Here is a 15,892-nt window from a genome sequence, read left to right as displayed (position 1 = left end):
GTTAACTCCTCATCAGTGAAGGCTGACTGATGGCCTCGTGAGGTCAGTGTGCTGCGTGTTGAGTGCCACTTATCTGCAAGAACTGTGAAGTAGAGAAGTTAATATTTAATCTTAAATCTCTAAGTACAGGTATTTAATTACATGTTGCAGCCTGGATAACAAACAAGCCATCTGTCATGAACTGCACTTTTTAGCAAATAATTGTAAAATGTAAGATGTCCAATACTTTAGAATTGTCCATCTCTTGTTGTCTTGTGTGACAGGTGAGAGTTAGGACATCCTGATCCTGATAAAACTAGGAGTTAAATTGGATTCACAAGAGAGATTACACATAATGAGCTATTGATATTTAATTCTTTACTTTCAGTTTTTGATCCTTCTCTGTGTTGCCTTGAGATGATTCATTCTTCTAGTGAGTTCCTTCCAGGAAGGATTCCCCACAATCCTCAGAGTTTCGCTCTTTCTCTGTACTATTGAAGTTCTTTCTCTGTTATTAGTTTCTTTTTAGCTGAGATCCTCTTTGTTTCCTCCTGGAGGATCCTTTTAAAAAGCAAATGCAGGAGCAAAGCTGCTTATTACTGATATTCACAAAGAGACTTGCTCTAGTAGTTCTTTACTTCAAAAAAAAATTTAAGATTTTATGAAATGCACCTATTAATCTTTTCAACCAAGGAACCTGAGCATGTTAATGAGGTCAGAAGTAGCGCAGCTGTTGCTAAAATGTGTTATGTTTTCAAACCTTTACACTGGTTATGGCAAAGCTGAAATGAGGCTTTGTGTGAAGGTTTAATAAGAACTTAGAGAACTGTTTTGTAAGCTGATGGGCATAAGACAATCTTTCCTAGGCAATGCCAAAGAAACTACCTTCTGTTTCTCCTGTTTGGGAATGCCCTGAAGTAAGGATGCAGAGTTCCTCCAACAGAGGACTTGATATCAAGCACTGTACTGCAAATGTTCTAATACCACAGTCTGCTGGGAAGATTTGCTGGGGGTCAGGTAAGGATGAAGAATGTGAACAGATGAGCAAACGCTAATTACTCACCCCTTTTGCTACCTAGAGCATTTTTTTGAATGGTGTTTCCTGAGCTGGCTTTTTTACTTCTTCTTTAATGGGAAATAAAGCATGATGACAAGTTGACAGAACATGCACTGCTCTAACATTGTACATAAAAGACTGTACGTAGGACTCAACGTAAGTGTTTCAAACACATCACTAAAGAGTGTGCAGCAGAGGCAGACACCAAACAGAGGCTTTCGTATTGGAAAAACAGAAACAGAGAAACAGAAGCGTTAATGTCTGGGCAGAGCTGGAAGTCTGATCCATCATTGCAGACTTCTTTGTCCCAGTTTTAATTTAGTTGTCTGTCTCCATCTGTAACCACCTATTTGAGCAGTGAATTCAGGAGCAAATCAAAGCCTCTGGTGGAAATATCTGAAAACTCAACCCTGTTTCTCCTCCCACAGTTTCCCTGCTACTCGAGAAGAGTGTTAATGGTAACAACTGCTACCCTGTGGGTCTACTTCCTCACTTCCAGGCAGAGTGGGCCCATGATTGGGAGATTTCAAATACTGTTTAATTTCAGGGTATTTGTAAGTATGAAACAATCCTTTAATAGTTAATGAAAGTTGTTACCGGTACTTTTTCACAAACTGACATTTATTATGAGCATTTAGTGGGTTTCCACTTTTCTGCATGAAGACTGAACATGGTGTGAGTGTGCAGGACTGCAGTTCAATACATTAGAAGCCGTGCATGCACATCAGAGAGGAAAATCTCTCCCTAAAAGATTAAATGAGGGCATGGGAAAATGCCTTAGAATTTAATTTAAGTTCGAGACCAAGAAGAAAAATGAAAATCTTACTAATATTTTAATTAGAACAGTGTCTTAGATTTTCTTTTTCTGCTTCAGAAATATTTTCTTTTTAATTAGATTATCTATGTAGATGGAGAAATGTAGCTATTCAATATTTTTCTTTGCCTTCTCTTTCTGCAGCATTTTTGCTTTATTGCGTAACATAGTTGATGTATTAGGTAGCATTTTCTAAAGATCATTGGTCTTGACAACAAATATTCCAAGTTGAGACCATAATACACGAATGGAGTAAAATTACTGGTGTAAGTGTATAGAAGAAAGTTTTAGGATTTGAGTTTTGTGAAAATGTAGATATAACAAGAGTAGTACCAGTGTTTGAGAGGCTATAGTTGTACCTGCTCCAGAAACAACTGGCACAGGGGGCAGTATAGCTAGTTGTCTATTTACATGAATGCTGTGTGTTTGTTCTACTGAAGTAACTAAGGCACAAACTAATCCCTGGTGGCTGTTGCAGGGATAGGGCAAGGGTTTCTTGCTGGGAAGGGTCCAGCAGGAAAGCCGCTTCCCTTTCAGACAGAAGAGGAAAACAATAGTTATAATTTGCTAAACCACAATTTCTCTCTGGGATTTAATCCTAGAGCATTATAACCAGACAGCTTCACTTCAACTTTCCTTTTGTCCTTGGAAGACAGCCTGACTCATACAGAACAGCATGTTGTAATGTTCCGTTGTACAACATGGCATTCTAGTGTCATTTTGTCTTTCAACACTGAGATTTTATATGGCCTTGACAAATATTTACTTAAAGGATGCAGTACAACCCTAAGTCTGCAAACGTATCACAATGTTTCCATAGATATGACAATTTTTTTCTTCAGTGCTTTCATCAGATGACAAAAATTCATCAATCTGGGCTTCTGTAAAGTGCAAAGATTAGTTCAGTGTGTATGTATAATAGCTTTCATTTTTCACTTCCAATTGATCATGTTGAAGCAACTTAAAAACTGAATACATTGACACTTAGAAAACATAACAAACACAGTCATGGTCTTATTAAAGACAATCCTGTTGAAATTCTTCCCAACAAGCACTTTGACAAGCATCTTGTTCCAGACCTCTAGAATTTCTTCACTAGGGAGGTGTAGCTGAGCAAAAACAGGAACACGGCTGTGAAAGTGCAGGGAGCATTGAGAAACTGCACTCCAGCTCAACTTAATGTGAGACTGATGGGATGTTTCTCTACCTAATGTGCACTATTACTGTATGTTATTTTTTTATATCTCTACATCCTATTCAGCCTTCATGTGCTATCACCTTCTGTCTCGTCAGCGGGGAGCTGGCTTCTCAGACCTCTGAATAATTGGTAGTCAGAATTATAATGCTTGTCCTTTTCTTCAATACAGGCTCCATAGTAGGTTTTCTGAAAATGACCCTTTGGAACACAGCTGCATCCATTGTCCTGAATTCCTGCTGCCTGGTGTTCAGAAGCTAGACTACTGAAAATCTTACCTGTTGTGGGCTCTCAGAAGTGATGTAAAACACACCAGAAAGTGCACATTGCTGCTTAAATCCCCACCTTCACCACCAGTCACTGTTCCCATGACTCGTACAATTTACAGTATACTAGCTGGCAATTTCCTTTTACAGCACAGCCCAGTAGTAGAAAGGGACACGTTGCCCGTGGAAGCTGTTCCCTGCTGTGACTGTGCTACCCAAGCAGATCCTGGTTGAGAAGACATCCCCTCCTCTTCTGTCCTTCTGCCCCCTCCAACACTGAAATCAGGATTTGTTACTCAAATCCTTGTTTCATTGGTATCCACCAAGGCAAATATTATCTGATAATAAAGAGGGAGTCATGCATCTGGTTGAGTCTTCCAGCTTTGGTTTAGCCATTTCAGACAAATGGACCGTGGAGCTCGGCAGTGGGTTAGGACCTAACCTTGAAGGAATGAATTGTGTAGAACCATGTTTTGGTCTCAGTCGAACAACCAGCAGCTCTGGGGACTTTTTCATTCCTTGAACCTACTTAATAACAGATGCTTAAGTAGCCAAAAGGAATGAAGCTTTTCCCTCTGTCCTTTCACAGTGGTTTGCTATCACCTATTTTAGTAACACTTCTAAATTACCCTTCAGAACTCTTATTTCTCTTCCTAATAAGTCTTAACAGGACAAAGGAGCAGAAACACCTGTAATCCATATGTCTTTACAGATACTAATGTGTGATATTTTATTACTAGATGACATACCATTCTTCAGTGTCTCACATACTTGGAGCAGGAGTAGCACCACAGTGACTGACAATGGAAAACTGAAATACTTTTGTGTGCAACCTCCTGTATTTGTTTATATACATGCAAACACGTGTGCTGTGAGCAAGGCTATGCAGATACCTTGCAGTATTTCTCAGGTTTTGTAGCTGGTTCAAGCTCTTGGTTCAGTCAATAGCCTGAGATCTCATGGCATTTCCTGGTGGTGGCGGAAATTGCTAGAACATTGCTAGAACTATCTTAGGTTGGAAGTTGCTCCTATCAATTCATATTTGTAAAATCAGAAACAGGTTTATTGAGAGCAGCTGAAATTGGTGTTGGTTTGTGTGATCTTTGCATTTTAAAGAATAATTTTCAAGTGAAGTTTTACTTTTCAGCCTGTGTCCCTAACAAATTAAAACAATAGTTAGGGAAACTGGTTTTAAAAGGTTTGGTAGAAATAGAAGATGGACTGACAGCAGTGTACTTTCACACTGGTGAGTGTTTTTCCATCGATCTTTCAGCATTCGTATTTGCAAAGCAGGATTCAGTATTACAAACCTTTCAATTCTGCAGCAGCAGACTTGTAGTTTTCATAAAGCCCATTGAAAGTCTCCGAGTTCATTGGGGTGAACAGCAGGATGTGTTTTTCAACAGGGACATCAAAAATCTTCACAGATGTCTAAGAAACAAAAGACTCAACATCTGTTCCACTCTTTGTAAGCAGAACAGTGAATCAGAAGCTCACAGTGTCAGTTCCATTCAGTTCTGCTACTGCAAATTTTACTTTTAAGACTCAGTTCCCAATGATTTCCATAGCCATTGGATTTTTTTTTTCATTGTTTTAAAGAAGATAGTGAAAAGAATCAGCAGCTGCCGCCTGTTTTCTCTGTTCCAGGAAAAACCTCATTGTTATTCATAGATTTTTACAGCCAAAAGGGACTGTTATGATCTTCTAGTCTGACCTGTATAACACACACTGAAGAATTAGTGCTAAAGATGTGCTGAAAGCAGAAGGCAAGGAGGCCCAACGGCAGCAGCCGGAGGAGCTGGACCAGGCTGGGTCCTGCCATCGCACCTGGGTGGCATCAGCAGCTCCCCTCTCCGTCCCTGCCCAGAGCTGCCCTTGTTCTCATGCCACCCCATGATCAGAGGCAGTGGGCTACCCCCTAGGCAGGTATTTCCATGTCTTTCCCTTCCTACCTGAACTAGCAACAGTTATTGCTGGTGTCTTTCTTCCTTGTCTTGGCCCAGAGGATCCGGTTGCCGCGTGGTAGAAGGGTTGGAGCTGGGATTAGGGACTGACGTTCCCACCTCCTACCCCACTTTGCTGCTGCAGAAGCAGCCCAGGCCATGGTGTTGTCTCCCCAGGAGGGAGGTGTTTGCATGTTCAGGCAAGTTCACTATCTGGCCAGCCATTCCTCATTTGTTCTAAGAAACAGCATCCCTGGGCCTCTTTTCTGCTTGGGTTCCTGTCTTTCTATTGTGGCTTTTGTTAATACAGAGAAATACGCACACCTCAGGTTTATCTTCAGTGACCAAATCCAAGGTAAAGTTTTTTAATAGCCTCGTTAGCTTCAGTTTGTTCTGTCTCCCGTCTTCAAGCACTTCATTATGCACAGTTTTTCCCTGGGACAAATAGTGAAGTTTGTGGGTTTGTTTGCTGTACCAACTATAGGAACAAAGGCTGTCTTTACTCTGAAATGTTGTTCTCGGCTTTGCTGTTTCACGATCCTCAGTAACTGAAATTCCATAACTTGTACAATAAATGTCGCAGCTAGATCACAGAACAAGATTATAGATAAAATTCAAGGTACATCTGACAGTTTTAATTTGCTCAGTAATCTTAATATACTGCAATATACCTTTTCTATTTCTGTACACACTATCTGTGACATACACTCAGGATGCCCTTGGTCTGACTGCTTCATAGCCTAAATGTTGGTGCTACTTATGTGTGGTTTTGTTCTTGTTGTTGGCCATGTCTGTTGCTGAAGATGGCCAAAAGCAATGCAAAGGAAAAGAGGTAAACATCTGCAAAACTCCCTGAACCTGGCAGTACATGTTATTTAGAATGTGGGTTGGAAAATAAAGTTATTTTACCCAGATCATTAAGTATAAATTAGGAGCTTGAATGCAGGCAGCCAGACTGAAAATGTCAGTTGTCCAAAGGTTGCTATTTGCCTCTTACTTGCCTCTCCTGTCTATAAATGCAATATTTTTTGTGTTAAGCTGTTTGAGTTTCAAGTAGGAAATAATTTAACCTGAAAAATTCCCAAACAGCCTTTCCATAGCTCAAAGCTGCCACGACAGCTCACTGCACCTTGCCTGCCAGGCTTCCGTGCTCCTGCCTTCCTAAACACAACACAGGTGTTCTTCTGGATGCCATAGTTAGCATAGACATCCTCGCTGGCTGTTATCCTGAAAGGCCTCTCTGGCACATCTCTTACTATCTCACAGAAAACCTCCATGCTGTTACAGTGATGTTCCTAGTCCCCAAAAGAGTGTTTATTACCACTGTGTCCTGCATCCTGCTAGGATGTGTTGGAGTGAGAGCTACAGGTGAGGCAGGATGCTGAAAACTTGTGAGGTACTGAAGAACAGTGTCATTGTAAATTGTGTATAGCTTGTCATGATTACATCCATGGGGAGATCCTAGGAGCGCTGTGACACCACTGGTGCATTCACCTGTCCAGCTGGTGTTGGCTGACCTGGTTCAGAATGGATGGTGTATGGTCCCCAATGTCCTTCCTGTGCTCCTCTCTTCTGCCCTGCACCCCCCGGCATTTCCATGCTCTGCAGATGGGGAAGGATGGTGCCAGCAGCTCTGCGCAGCCGGCAGGATGAGATGGATTAGAGAGGAGGGCACTCGGCTTGCAAGAGGACCTGACAGATGTGTTTGGTGTTTTGAGTGCTCTTCAAGGCAGGGACCTTGACTCCTACATCTGTCAAATAGTCACCATGCTGTCCACCCTCAAACCAACAGTGAATAAGCATGATGAAAGGCAACAGCACCTCCAGATTTGATTTAATCAGACAATTATTTCATGCTAGATGAATAGTAATTTATATGCTGAGACGTCCCAGCACATCCTGGCACTCACATTTTTGAGCAATCTGTGACTAATGGAAGGCCAAATACAGCTCCCTGTTTGCTTGGACGCTATTTTGTTGGCTTCAACCCATTAAATTTCTGACATGCCCTAGCTCATGCTCATGTATTGTCATTTCAGCCCCTGAGTGAAATCAGAGTCCAGTCAAACACGTGCAGGCAATACCCGCTGTCAGCGGGGTCAGGAGATCTCCGGCATCACTGCAATACCAATGGATTCTCAATCTGGCCCAGCACTGGAAATCTGCCTTCCTTCATCAACGGCTGCAAAGCAAAATTCTGGGCACTCTGAGCATTTTCACAGTTTGTCCTATTACACTGTATGTGTTCACTGGCTCTGTTACCGTGAGGCATTCTGGCAATGAATCCTGTTTTCCACATCGAGAAAACTTGGACTATGCACTGTAGCCAGCACATTTTGGATCTTATCAGTTCAGGTCTGAGTCCAGACACTGCTTTGAACTGGGCAGAGAGGTGCCAGAATAAAAGTCTCTTCAGTTGGAGAAAACTCTTAATTGAGTGTTTCAGATATTAAAGATTTCAAGGACACGTTGAAAAAGCAGGAAAAAGTGTTCCTATTTTACAGACTTCTGGCTCTATGACTTGACAGCTGAAATTAATTTTGCACTATTTGACTGTTATTCTGTATCATTCAGCCCCAAATCCGAAGAACCTTTCTCAGCTCTGGAAACTCGTAGGAATTTGCTGGAGAAAGGACAACATGAGTTGGATCATATACAGCATAATATTTTATGACTTCCTACCCATGCAGATTTCTTAGCTGGCAGGATCAGAAAACCACAGTTAGTGTGATATTCCTAGAGCTGTGCTCTGCCCCCCACACCGCGTTTTGTTAAAGTTGTTTAAATCATCAGATGGAAAGATGAAAAAAGGCACTTCGGTATGTTAGACGATATTTACTGCTTTTTTTGATGGAATTAAGCAGGAAAGGACCATTCTTTCACCAGAACAGCCTGCAACTATTCATGTCTATGATTTTACACCATGTTTGAATAGAAAGGCAGCCATCAGGTAAGCCTGGATGTTTAGATCAGTTACAACTCTGGGCAGGGTTTACAACTTTCTGCATTTGGAGGCTCCAGTAGCAGTGTGACCCACGCCAGCAATGGGATAAGTCTCGCCAAAGAAAAGGATGGAGTTAAGTAAGGATGGGTAGGTCAACAGTTCTACCCACTTCCCAGCAACCACCAAGTCTGGGACGGTTTGGCAGAAGCTCTTCCTCTGACGATACAGGGAAGTCTGTTGTGACCAGGGCTCTGCAGACACTGCTGTAACAGTGGAAGGTCTCTGTGCCCGAGTACCTGTTCAGAAAAGTGCTGTGGATATGAAATGGTCTTATCTCTACCTGGACTGCTCATCTAGAACTGTGGAAATGTAAGTAGAAACAATCACATTTTTAAAAAATGCAGAGAAAACTGAGTGCCTGAGTTTTTCAGGTGGGCTCTGGGTCTTCTGAATGTGTGGGCTTTGGTGGTGATGGCAAGCAATATATCCCAAAGTTGGAAGAGAAAACAGCCTTTTGAGTTTAACAGTGAATTACTTTAAAAAAGCCAATCACTGCCAAATCGTCAGCATGTATGATGGCTTCAGCCCGATCAGTAGAGCTGACTAAAACAGTACTGGGTCCTGTTCTTTTCACCCATGTAATAAACGCTGAGGCCTGTCTGACCCCTGTGGAAGGAAAAAAGAGTTGAAATGGCCATCAAAATGAATGACAGAAATTTCTGTGCAATCAATATAGAGGCAGTGGAGGTGCAGAAGGATGCTGAATACAAATGGACTTGGGCTTCTTAGGACTGAGCTCGAAGCTGATTCAAAGTGAGCTTGGGGCATCCAAATTCAACCTGAGGTTCTGGTCACCATTTAAACTATCACTGACTGTAGAGGATCAGTGATGGATCGGTAGTGTTTTCTGGGACCTCTGCAAATGGCTGTATGTCCAATTAACTGCTTAATCACAGATGGAGAATGGAGATGAGGAAATTCAGACAAGTAGGAAACCTGTTCTGCAAGATTCCATGTGTCACAAAATCACAGTAAGCTATGAAGAGCTATCGACCTGAGGTGTAATCCAAAATGACTTCAAACCAATTGCAGATTTTATTGGATTGTCTGTTCAATTAAATTAGGTGTCAAAATTGTTCCTTCAGTGCTGCAGAAGGGATCTGATAGTCACAGAGACGTAATAAAATTCCTCTGTGGTGCTGCAGCTTCACTTTTCAGTTTAGACATAAGAAACAGAGCTGAAATGTCACAGTTGTCCTTTAATTCTGGATTGTTCCATCTTTTTGGTTCTGAATTACCCCTACTGAGATTACAGTCAGTCTGTTTATTTGGTAAATTCTCTTCCAGCTTTCAAGAGTTTTAGGAATCTTGAGTCTCTTTAAAAAATATGTTTTCTAACTATCATATTTTCAGAAGAATTGGAGCCGCAAATTGAGGATCATGGCATTAAAATCTCAGCCATAAAGTAACCCTTTGACCTCTGTACGTCATCCTGGTCGGACCAGAGCAAGAGTCCAGCAAAGGGTTAATGAAAATTGTATATGAAAAAGTCCGTATGGTGGTAAGTGCTAGAGTCAAGACGTACAGTACCAGTGGATTATCGAAAGATACAAGTCCTGGTATTGTGCATTTTAGCAATACGACAAGATCAAAAATTGAGTCAGACTGTTTTACTGCCATCAAGTCATTTTGCAGCAGGCTACACTGCAACTAGTTTAAAATACTATTTATTTTAAGGTGAAGCAGGCAAGCGTCTGCTCTGGAGTGTGCAGGCTACAGAGCAAAGCGCAGAGCAGTATCTAGTGGTCACATAGTGCTTGACTTCTGCTGTCTAAATGCAGAATGGAGCTCTTGCAGCTTATGTCAGTGATATAACCCCTCAGCATATTTCTCATGTGGTTAATCTTTCTAATGGGTTGCTTTAAACAGGCCTGTGTAGCCTGTTCTTGCTGGCCAAATTCTGGCCTTGGAGTTGTAAATTGTGATTTTACAAAGCATAGGATTTGGCTTTCATGCTATGTCCCTTGCCAGGACAGCCATTCAAAAATTCTCTCTTCCATACAATATCTGAGTGAATTTCTTGATTTAAGCAAGTTCTTCAGTTTCTTGTGTGCTGTGGAATATACCAGGTTGTGTATGAGGAATCATTAGGTGGCCACCTGGCATTTTCAGTTGCCAGTTCTCAGTAGTTTGAAAGTCACTTGTGATAGGTGAGATTTTACTTGTTGTCATACATAAACATTTACCAGTCAAAATGTGATTGAAGTCACTATTGGTGGTGCCTGTGCTCCGAACACTTCATACTACCTTGTACAAATCATAAAGCAGAAGCCAGTTTCCTGACGTTGTGTGTCTTGCTAGTGTGTGTCTGAAATAGCTGCTCTCTGCTGAAGGCTGTGTGTGCTGGGTTACCATACTCTGTATTCCCAGTTCCCACAAGCATACCTGTCAAATAGGTTTATCGGTTTAAAGGAGGTATTCTTGTCGATGCTATAGATTTAATCAGAGGCTGAAGGTAGGTGATTTCACTCTCCTATATCAGCACCTCTAATGAAAGTTCAGTATGGCGAATCACGCTTTCGGTGGCATTTGTGCAGAAGCTGCTGTTTGCACAACTCTAGATGGTGGGAACTTGGGAAGAAATTCAATAGCAAGGAGGAGCAAGTTACTAAAAATACTGAAGATCAGCTTTCAGCAGCAGCAGCCACAGGGGGCTCAGCAGTTAAAGAAATCAGAGCACTTGGTTTTGTACAGGCTCAGGAGGCAAACTTCACTGTCTTTTGTTTGGTTAGTGTATTAAACTTGTGACTCAACTGTATCTGCTCTGAGTACACTAGGAGATGCTTGGTGAAGTCATGTCATTTTTGTCAACTTCATCATTTTAAGAAAAAAAAAAAAACTTTTATATATGTTCCATGAAAGAAAAACCTCTATTGAGGCCTGGATTTCCCAGGATTGCTCAAGTCAGTCCTATTCCAGTATTCTTGTCTTCGCTTAATAACTTTTCATAAAGATTTCAAATTATTTCATGTTTTTTTCTGAGCCACATATGAGCTCCCTCTTATGGCTAAATGGCAAAATTATTTTCCTTGGTTTAAGAAGTATACCTGCATATTACAGACCCTAGTGAATTCACAGTGTGTTTTTAGATGCACAGGGTTTTGCTCCAGCCTGTTTCCGTCACTGTGCTACCCGGGGGAATTGCAGTGAACTAGAAGTGCAAATGGAGCGGGTTCAGGACCAAACTCTTGTTTGACATAACTCATTTTTGTATGTATAACGTAGTAAATGGGAGTAAGTCATCTTGCTGGGGTGATTCTCTTCTCTGTGCTTGGTGGAATTACGGCAGCAATGATTTTGGCTGTGTGAACTAAATGTAGAGAAGCATATTCAGTTATACACTTGGAAGATGAATTAAAATCCAAGTTCTTACATGGGTACAGAGGTGATTGTATGTTTAAAACCAGGGGTAAAAACAGCTTGCTATCTTGATGTATTCTCCATCTAAGCATCTGTATTTTTCTTCTCAGCAGCATAATAGATCGGTACATCCTGTCATTACATACCGCTATCTTATCAATCTTACCAATGCACAAGACAGTTTACCTTTGCAGTCTATGGGATCTTCCCTGCTGCCATCCACAAGAAATGTCACTGTAAGAAGTTCTCAAACATTATTTTCTCAAATCGTACCCACTGGCTGCGTGTGGCAGCTTATCCTAGAGCAGCCAGAGCGAGTTCTGGGCTCACCAGGAGGAGGCTGTGTGGCTCCGGGGGGTGCTGTGGAATGAGGAGCAGGATCCAGCACGTTCTAGCTAATTCCAAGGCAATGTTTTACACCAGAGGCAATGTCAATATAGTGATTTTTTCCTAATAACTTCAGGCTGCACAGCTGGTTTACCACCACTGGGAATTTGGAAGATGAAATGCTTGTTGCACAGTGAAACAGGACTCTCTTGGGAAGGGGCAGAAGAAATTGTTGGTGAAGTCCAGGCACATAAGCTGAAGCCGTTTAGAAGCTTCCCAAATTATACAGGGAATACTAAGGTGGTGTATGGACATTAGATATGTATGTAGATTGTCTGGGGGTTTTAGGATCTGTTTTTCTCTGAAATATTTCTATTCCAAACAGTTATTTTATGAATAATCTCTTACCACTGAGTGACCTGAATAGACAGAGTTGCAGGTAACGAGCTGTGGAACTAGTAATGTAAGTAGCATGCTTAGATAGTGAAGGTTGGTGGAGTTAGTAGCTCCTGGCTGGAGCTGGCAGAAGTTTGGGACTTCATCCCATAAAAAGCAGTCATTGCACTCACAGACCAGTGAAAATCCAACACAACATTCACCTGATAACTGCGAGACCGAAGTTCAGTGAGTGAACAGCCTTCTTCATCAGACAGATAAAAACTGTTTCCTTGACTACCCAGAAACAGTGTGGAAACATCCATCACGCACCTTTCCCCTGCTTTACTGAGTGATTAGACTGCTCTTCAGCTTTCCATCAATTCCTTTTCATTCCCCTCATTCTCTGTTTGCCTCCCAGGTGCTTTATTTTTCAAGTTGCTTTAGTATTGCAGGAAATCATCACTCCTCTTATTTGGAGCCTTTTCTTGAGTTTTGTTTTAGATTTTTATTGACATCAATCACTTTGGGTATTCGAGAGAGAAAGCAGCTGCTGAGGCTAACACAGCACCCCAGGCTCCGGACTGGAGGAGAGCTGGTGCCAGTGGAGTATGAGGTTGGACAGGGGAAAGGTAACAGAGTTGGTGGCACCGTCGCCAGGGAGGACATGGGTGGGTGGTGGGACACCTGTGTAAACCAGCATGTGTTGCCACAGCTGCCAGAAGCAAGAGGCTCCTCACGGGTTGTCAACTTGGGAAACAGCATTGTATTAAAAATGGGAGAATGTCATCATTATCAGTAATATTTTTTGTGTCGTAAGTAAAAAGAAAGGTAATTTAAGTGTTTGAGATTTTTAAATTATTTTCCTAGGTGGTGTTTTTGACCTGTCTTTTGGAAGCATCATTGAATTCCCTCTCACACTCCATCACTGCTGTTTTGTGAAGTGTCCTTTTCAAAACAGATGTGGACCTCCAAAGGAACATTTTAACAGATAACAGATTGCCACCACTTGATCATGGGTACAGAAAATCCTGAAAATAAATTATCCAGCACCTGAGAACAACTCAAGCTCTTTGGCTCAGATATGGGAAGAAATAAAAAGGGTCACAGAACTAGGAGAGTTGAAAGCACCCTTGTGGTGTCCTCTTGAATTTCTATTCTCGTTTGGTTTTGATAGCAATTGAGGTGCAGCCGGTCACTTTTTAAAATCACTTGCAGAGAGGGGACTGTAGCACCGTTTCTGCAGCCACTTTGCTCAGACAGTGTTTGCGTGTTGCCTTTGGGAGAAGGCGGCCCCACAATGGAGAACAACATTGCATTTTTCAGCACCTTCTCTGACAACTGGAGTTTCCCCTGTTTTAGGAACTGCTGTAAGAATGCTTTCCTCTAAAGGTCATATAGAGCAAATCTTACACACTCCTTCGTGCTCCAAAAGAAGGGTGGTGGATGTGGGAGGATTGCCACATTTTTCATTTCATGAGCTATAATAAAGTCTACATATTTGGGGATTTAAATACATTTTTATATTTTATCTGTCTCGTATGTCAGCAACTCTAATGTTGTTGGGTTTGTTTTCCATGGACAACCAGTGAACAAGATTAACGTGAAATCACCTGTACTTTGAAAGTGAAGCCTGAAAAACTGAAAGGAAATGCAGATTTTAAATCAGATTGTCAAAAATGCTGATTTTTTTACAGCTGAAGCCACTAGCAGCCTTGTTCTAGGCAATCTAAAATAACTTATGAGAAACCAGTCTTACCTCTCTGAGGAATTTACAGTGTGACGGCGTAAGGATCAAGAACAATGTGGGTATCGTGATGTGTCGTCATCTCTATCTTAGAGAAAGAGTATATTTTGCCTGAAACCACACCAAATGGATATGGCAAAAGTGAGAAGAGAACTAGAAATCTTGTATTTTGAGAGACTCAGCACATCAGTAACCTGAGTAAGCTGCTACTTTTTTTTTTCATACTGCAACTTACTGAACTAAAATATATTGAAATGTGGTCAGAGAAATTTTTTGCTGACACATAAATGTGTTTTATGGCCCTATAGCATTCTTGGAGTATACATGAAAGCATTATGAGTTCCTCCTTCTTTAGCTAATTGGTGATGGCCTCCAGTTTCATTCTACATCTCTATTGATGGTGTAGTGATTGCTGCAGACATTGTAAATATGTCTTTTGTCATGCTAAATACTTATTTCCTAGCTATTAGTTTCTAGTATGGTAAAAGTCATTTTAGCAGTTCCACTTTTCATTTTTTGCATAGGCTCTTTTTATGGTTTTGCTAGGGATATACAATTTTGTCTGTAGAAGACTCTTGAGATGAAGGATGGATTCATGTTTAACATATCAGAGTAGAAGCATGTTAATCTTGCTGCAGTTGGGAACTTTCTTGTGTGACCTTGAATTTTCCCATTCTCTTCTGCAATGAGACACAGCCCATAATCTCCTGTGCAGACCTTGGTACTTTTAAACTGATGTTTGCAGTTCACTTGAGATCTTTTGCTATGCAAACATCAAGGATTATTCTACGGTTTGGATCCTTATTTAAAGCATTCAATAAAAGAAATGTTTGTGAGAGACACCTACGTAAGGGACACATGCTCATCAGTAAGTCTGTGCAGCAGAACATCATTTAGTGATTCTTGTACCTGGCGGGACACGTTTCCACTGTCCTGCTCATTTTTATATGCACAGTTCACAAACAATTTAAGTGGCTCTCTTCTGATTATTTCCTTCTAAACTGACTGACACATGTTTCTGATGAAGCCTACAGGAATAAGGCACCCACGTTCCACTATCTCTCACACTGCATTAGGTTCCTATAGGAAGCTCAGCAGTAAGAAATACCTATTCTGGGTGGTTTTGAACTGTTTGCCTTTACCTCCTGTGCTGAGGAGACTGCTGTATGCTGAAATCAGTATTAGCACAGGAGTGAGTATGCTTTGGATGTCGGCTTTATAAGTGAGCCGACCACCTGATCTATATCATTGATTCAAGATAAGTCATGCCTCCCTGCTTTCTAGAAATTGCCTTTTTTGCGAACTGTATATGTACATAGGCAGCTATTTCTTGTGTTTGTTTTTGTTGTTTGTTTGTTTTGTTTTGTTTTTTCTAACAATATCACCTTCAGCTTTTGTGCCTTGAAAAGGAGACATTTGTCTTTAAGAGTAACCCCCATCTTGCCTATTAAATGTCATTATCTCGGCATAGATTGTCAGTCACGGGCAGCAGGAATCCTATGGCTGACTCGGTGCCTCACTGGATATACAAATGTTCTGCTAGAAAAGGTAAACATCACTTTTTCATAAAGGAAAGTGCACTTGGCACACAAAGAAGCAGTGCAAGGTCTGCACTGCTTGTGTGCTTATCCTCAGGTTATCCCCATGTTTATCTTGGAACTGAAAGCATTTTGCTGGAAGGACAGGAGCAGGTATTCTCAGAGATCTGGGGAGTCAAATATTCACTGGGGCTGGGCCTTTTCCTGAATTCTTCTGATAGGCCGGAGAAAGTGGTGTTAGCATGGGCTCTATGTCCATTTTGTGCTTCCCAAAACATGCCACTGGC

At 41.4% G+C, this 15,892-nt stretch overlaps 1 protein-coding gene across 1 annotated transcript; it reads right to left on the bottom strand.

The window, feature by feature from the left end:
• Positions 1 to 2,782: 2,782 nt before the first annotated feature.
• LOC308046243 (protein disulfide-isomerase-like) lies at positions 2,783 to 14,149 on the bottom strand (the record flags this gene model as incomplete). The annotated part of the gene is made up of 9 exons (XM_080353972.1): positions 2,783 to 2,959; positions 3,754 to 3,836; positions 4,622 to 4,742; positions 5,579 to 5,689; positions 6,412 to 6,549; positions 8,734 to 8,864; positions 11,805 to 11,852; positions 12,354 to 12,364; positions 14,097 to 14,149. 9 exons carry the CDS (start codon positions 14,147 to 14,149, stop codon positions 2,783 to 2,785), a joined length of 873 nt encoding a protein of 290 aa, XP_080210098.1.
• Positions 14,150 to 15,892: the final 1,743 nt, after the last annotated feature.

The sequence above is a fragment of the Nesoenas mayeri genome, assembly GCF_963082525.1.
Source record: "Nesoenas mayeri genome assembly, chromosome: 15".
NCBI classification, from domain to species: Eukaryota; Metazoa; Chordata; class Aves; order Columbiformes; family Columbidae; genus Nesoenas; species Nesoenas mayeri.
Note: the sequence above shows the minus strand (reverse complement) of the source record. Positions and strands in the feature narration are given on the sequence as shown.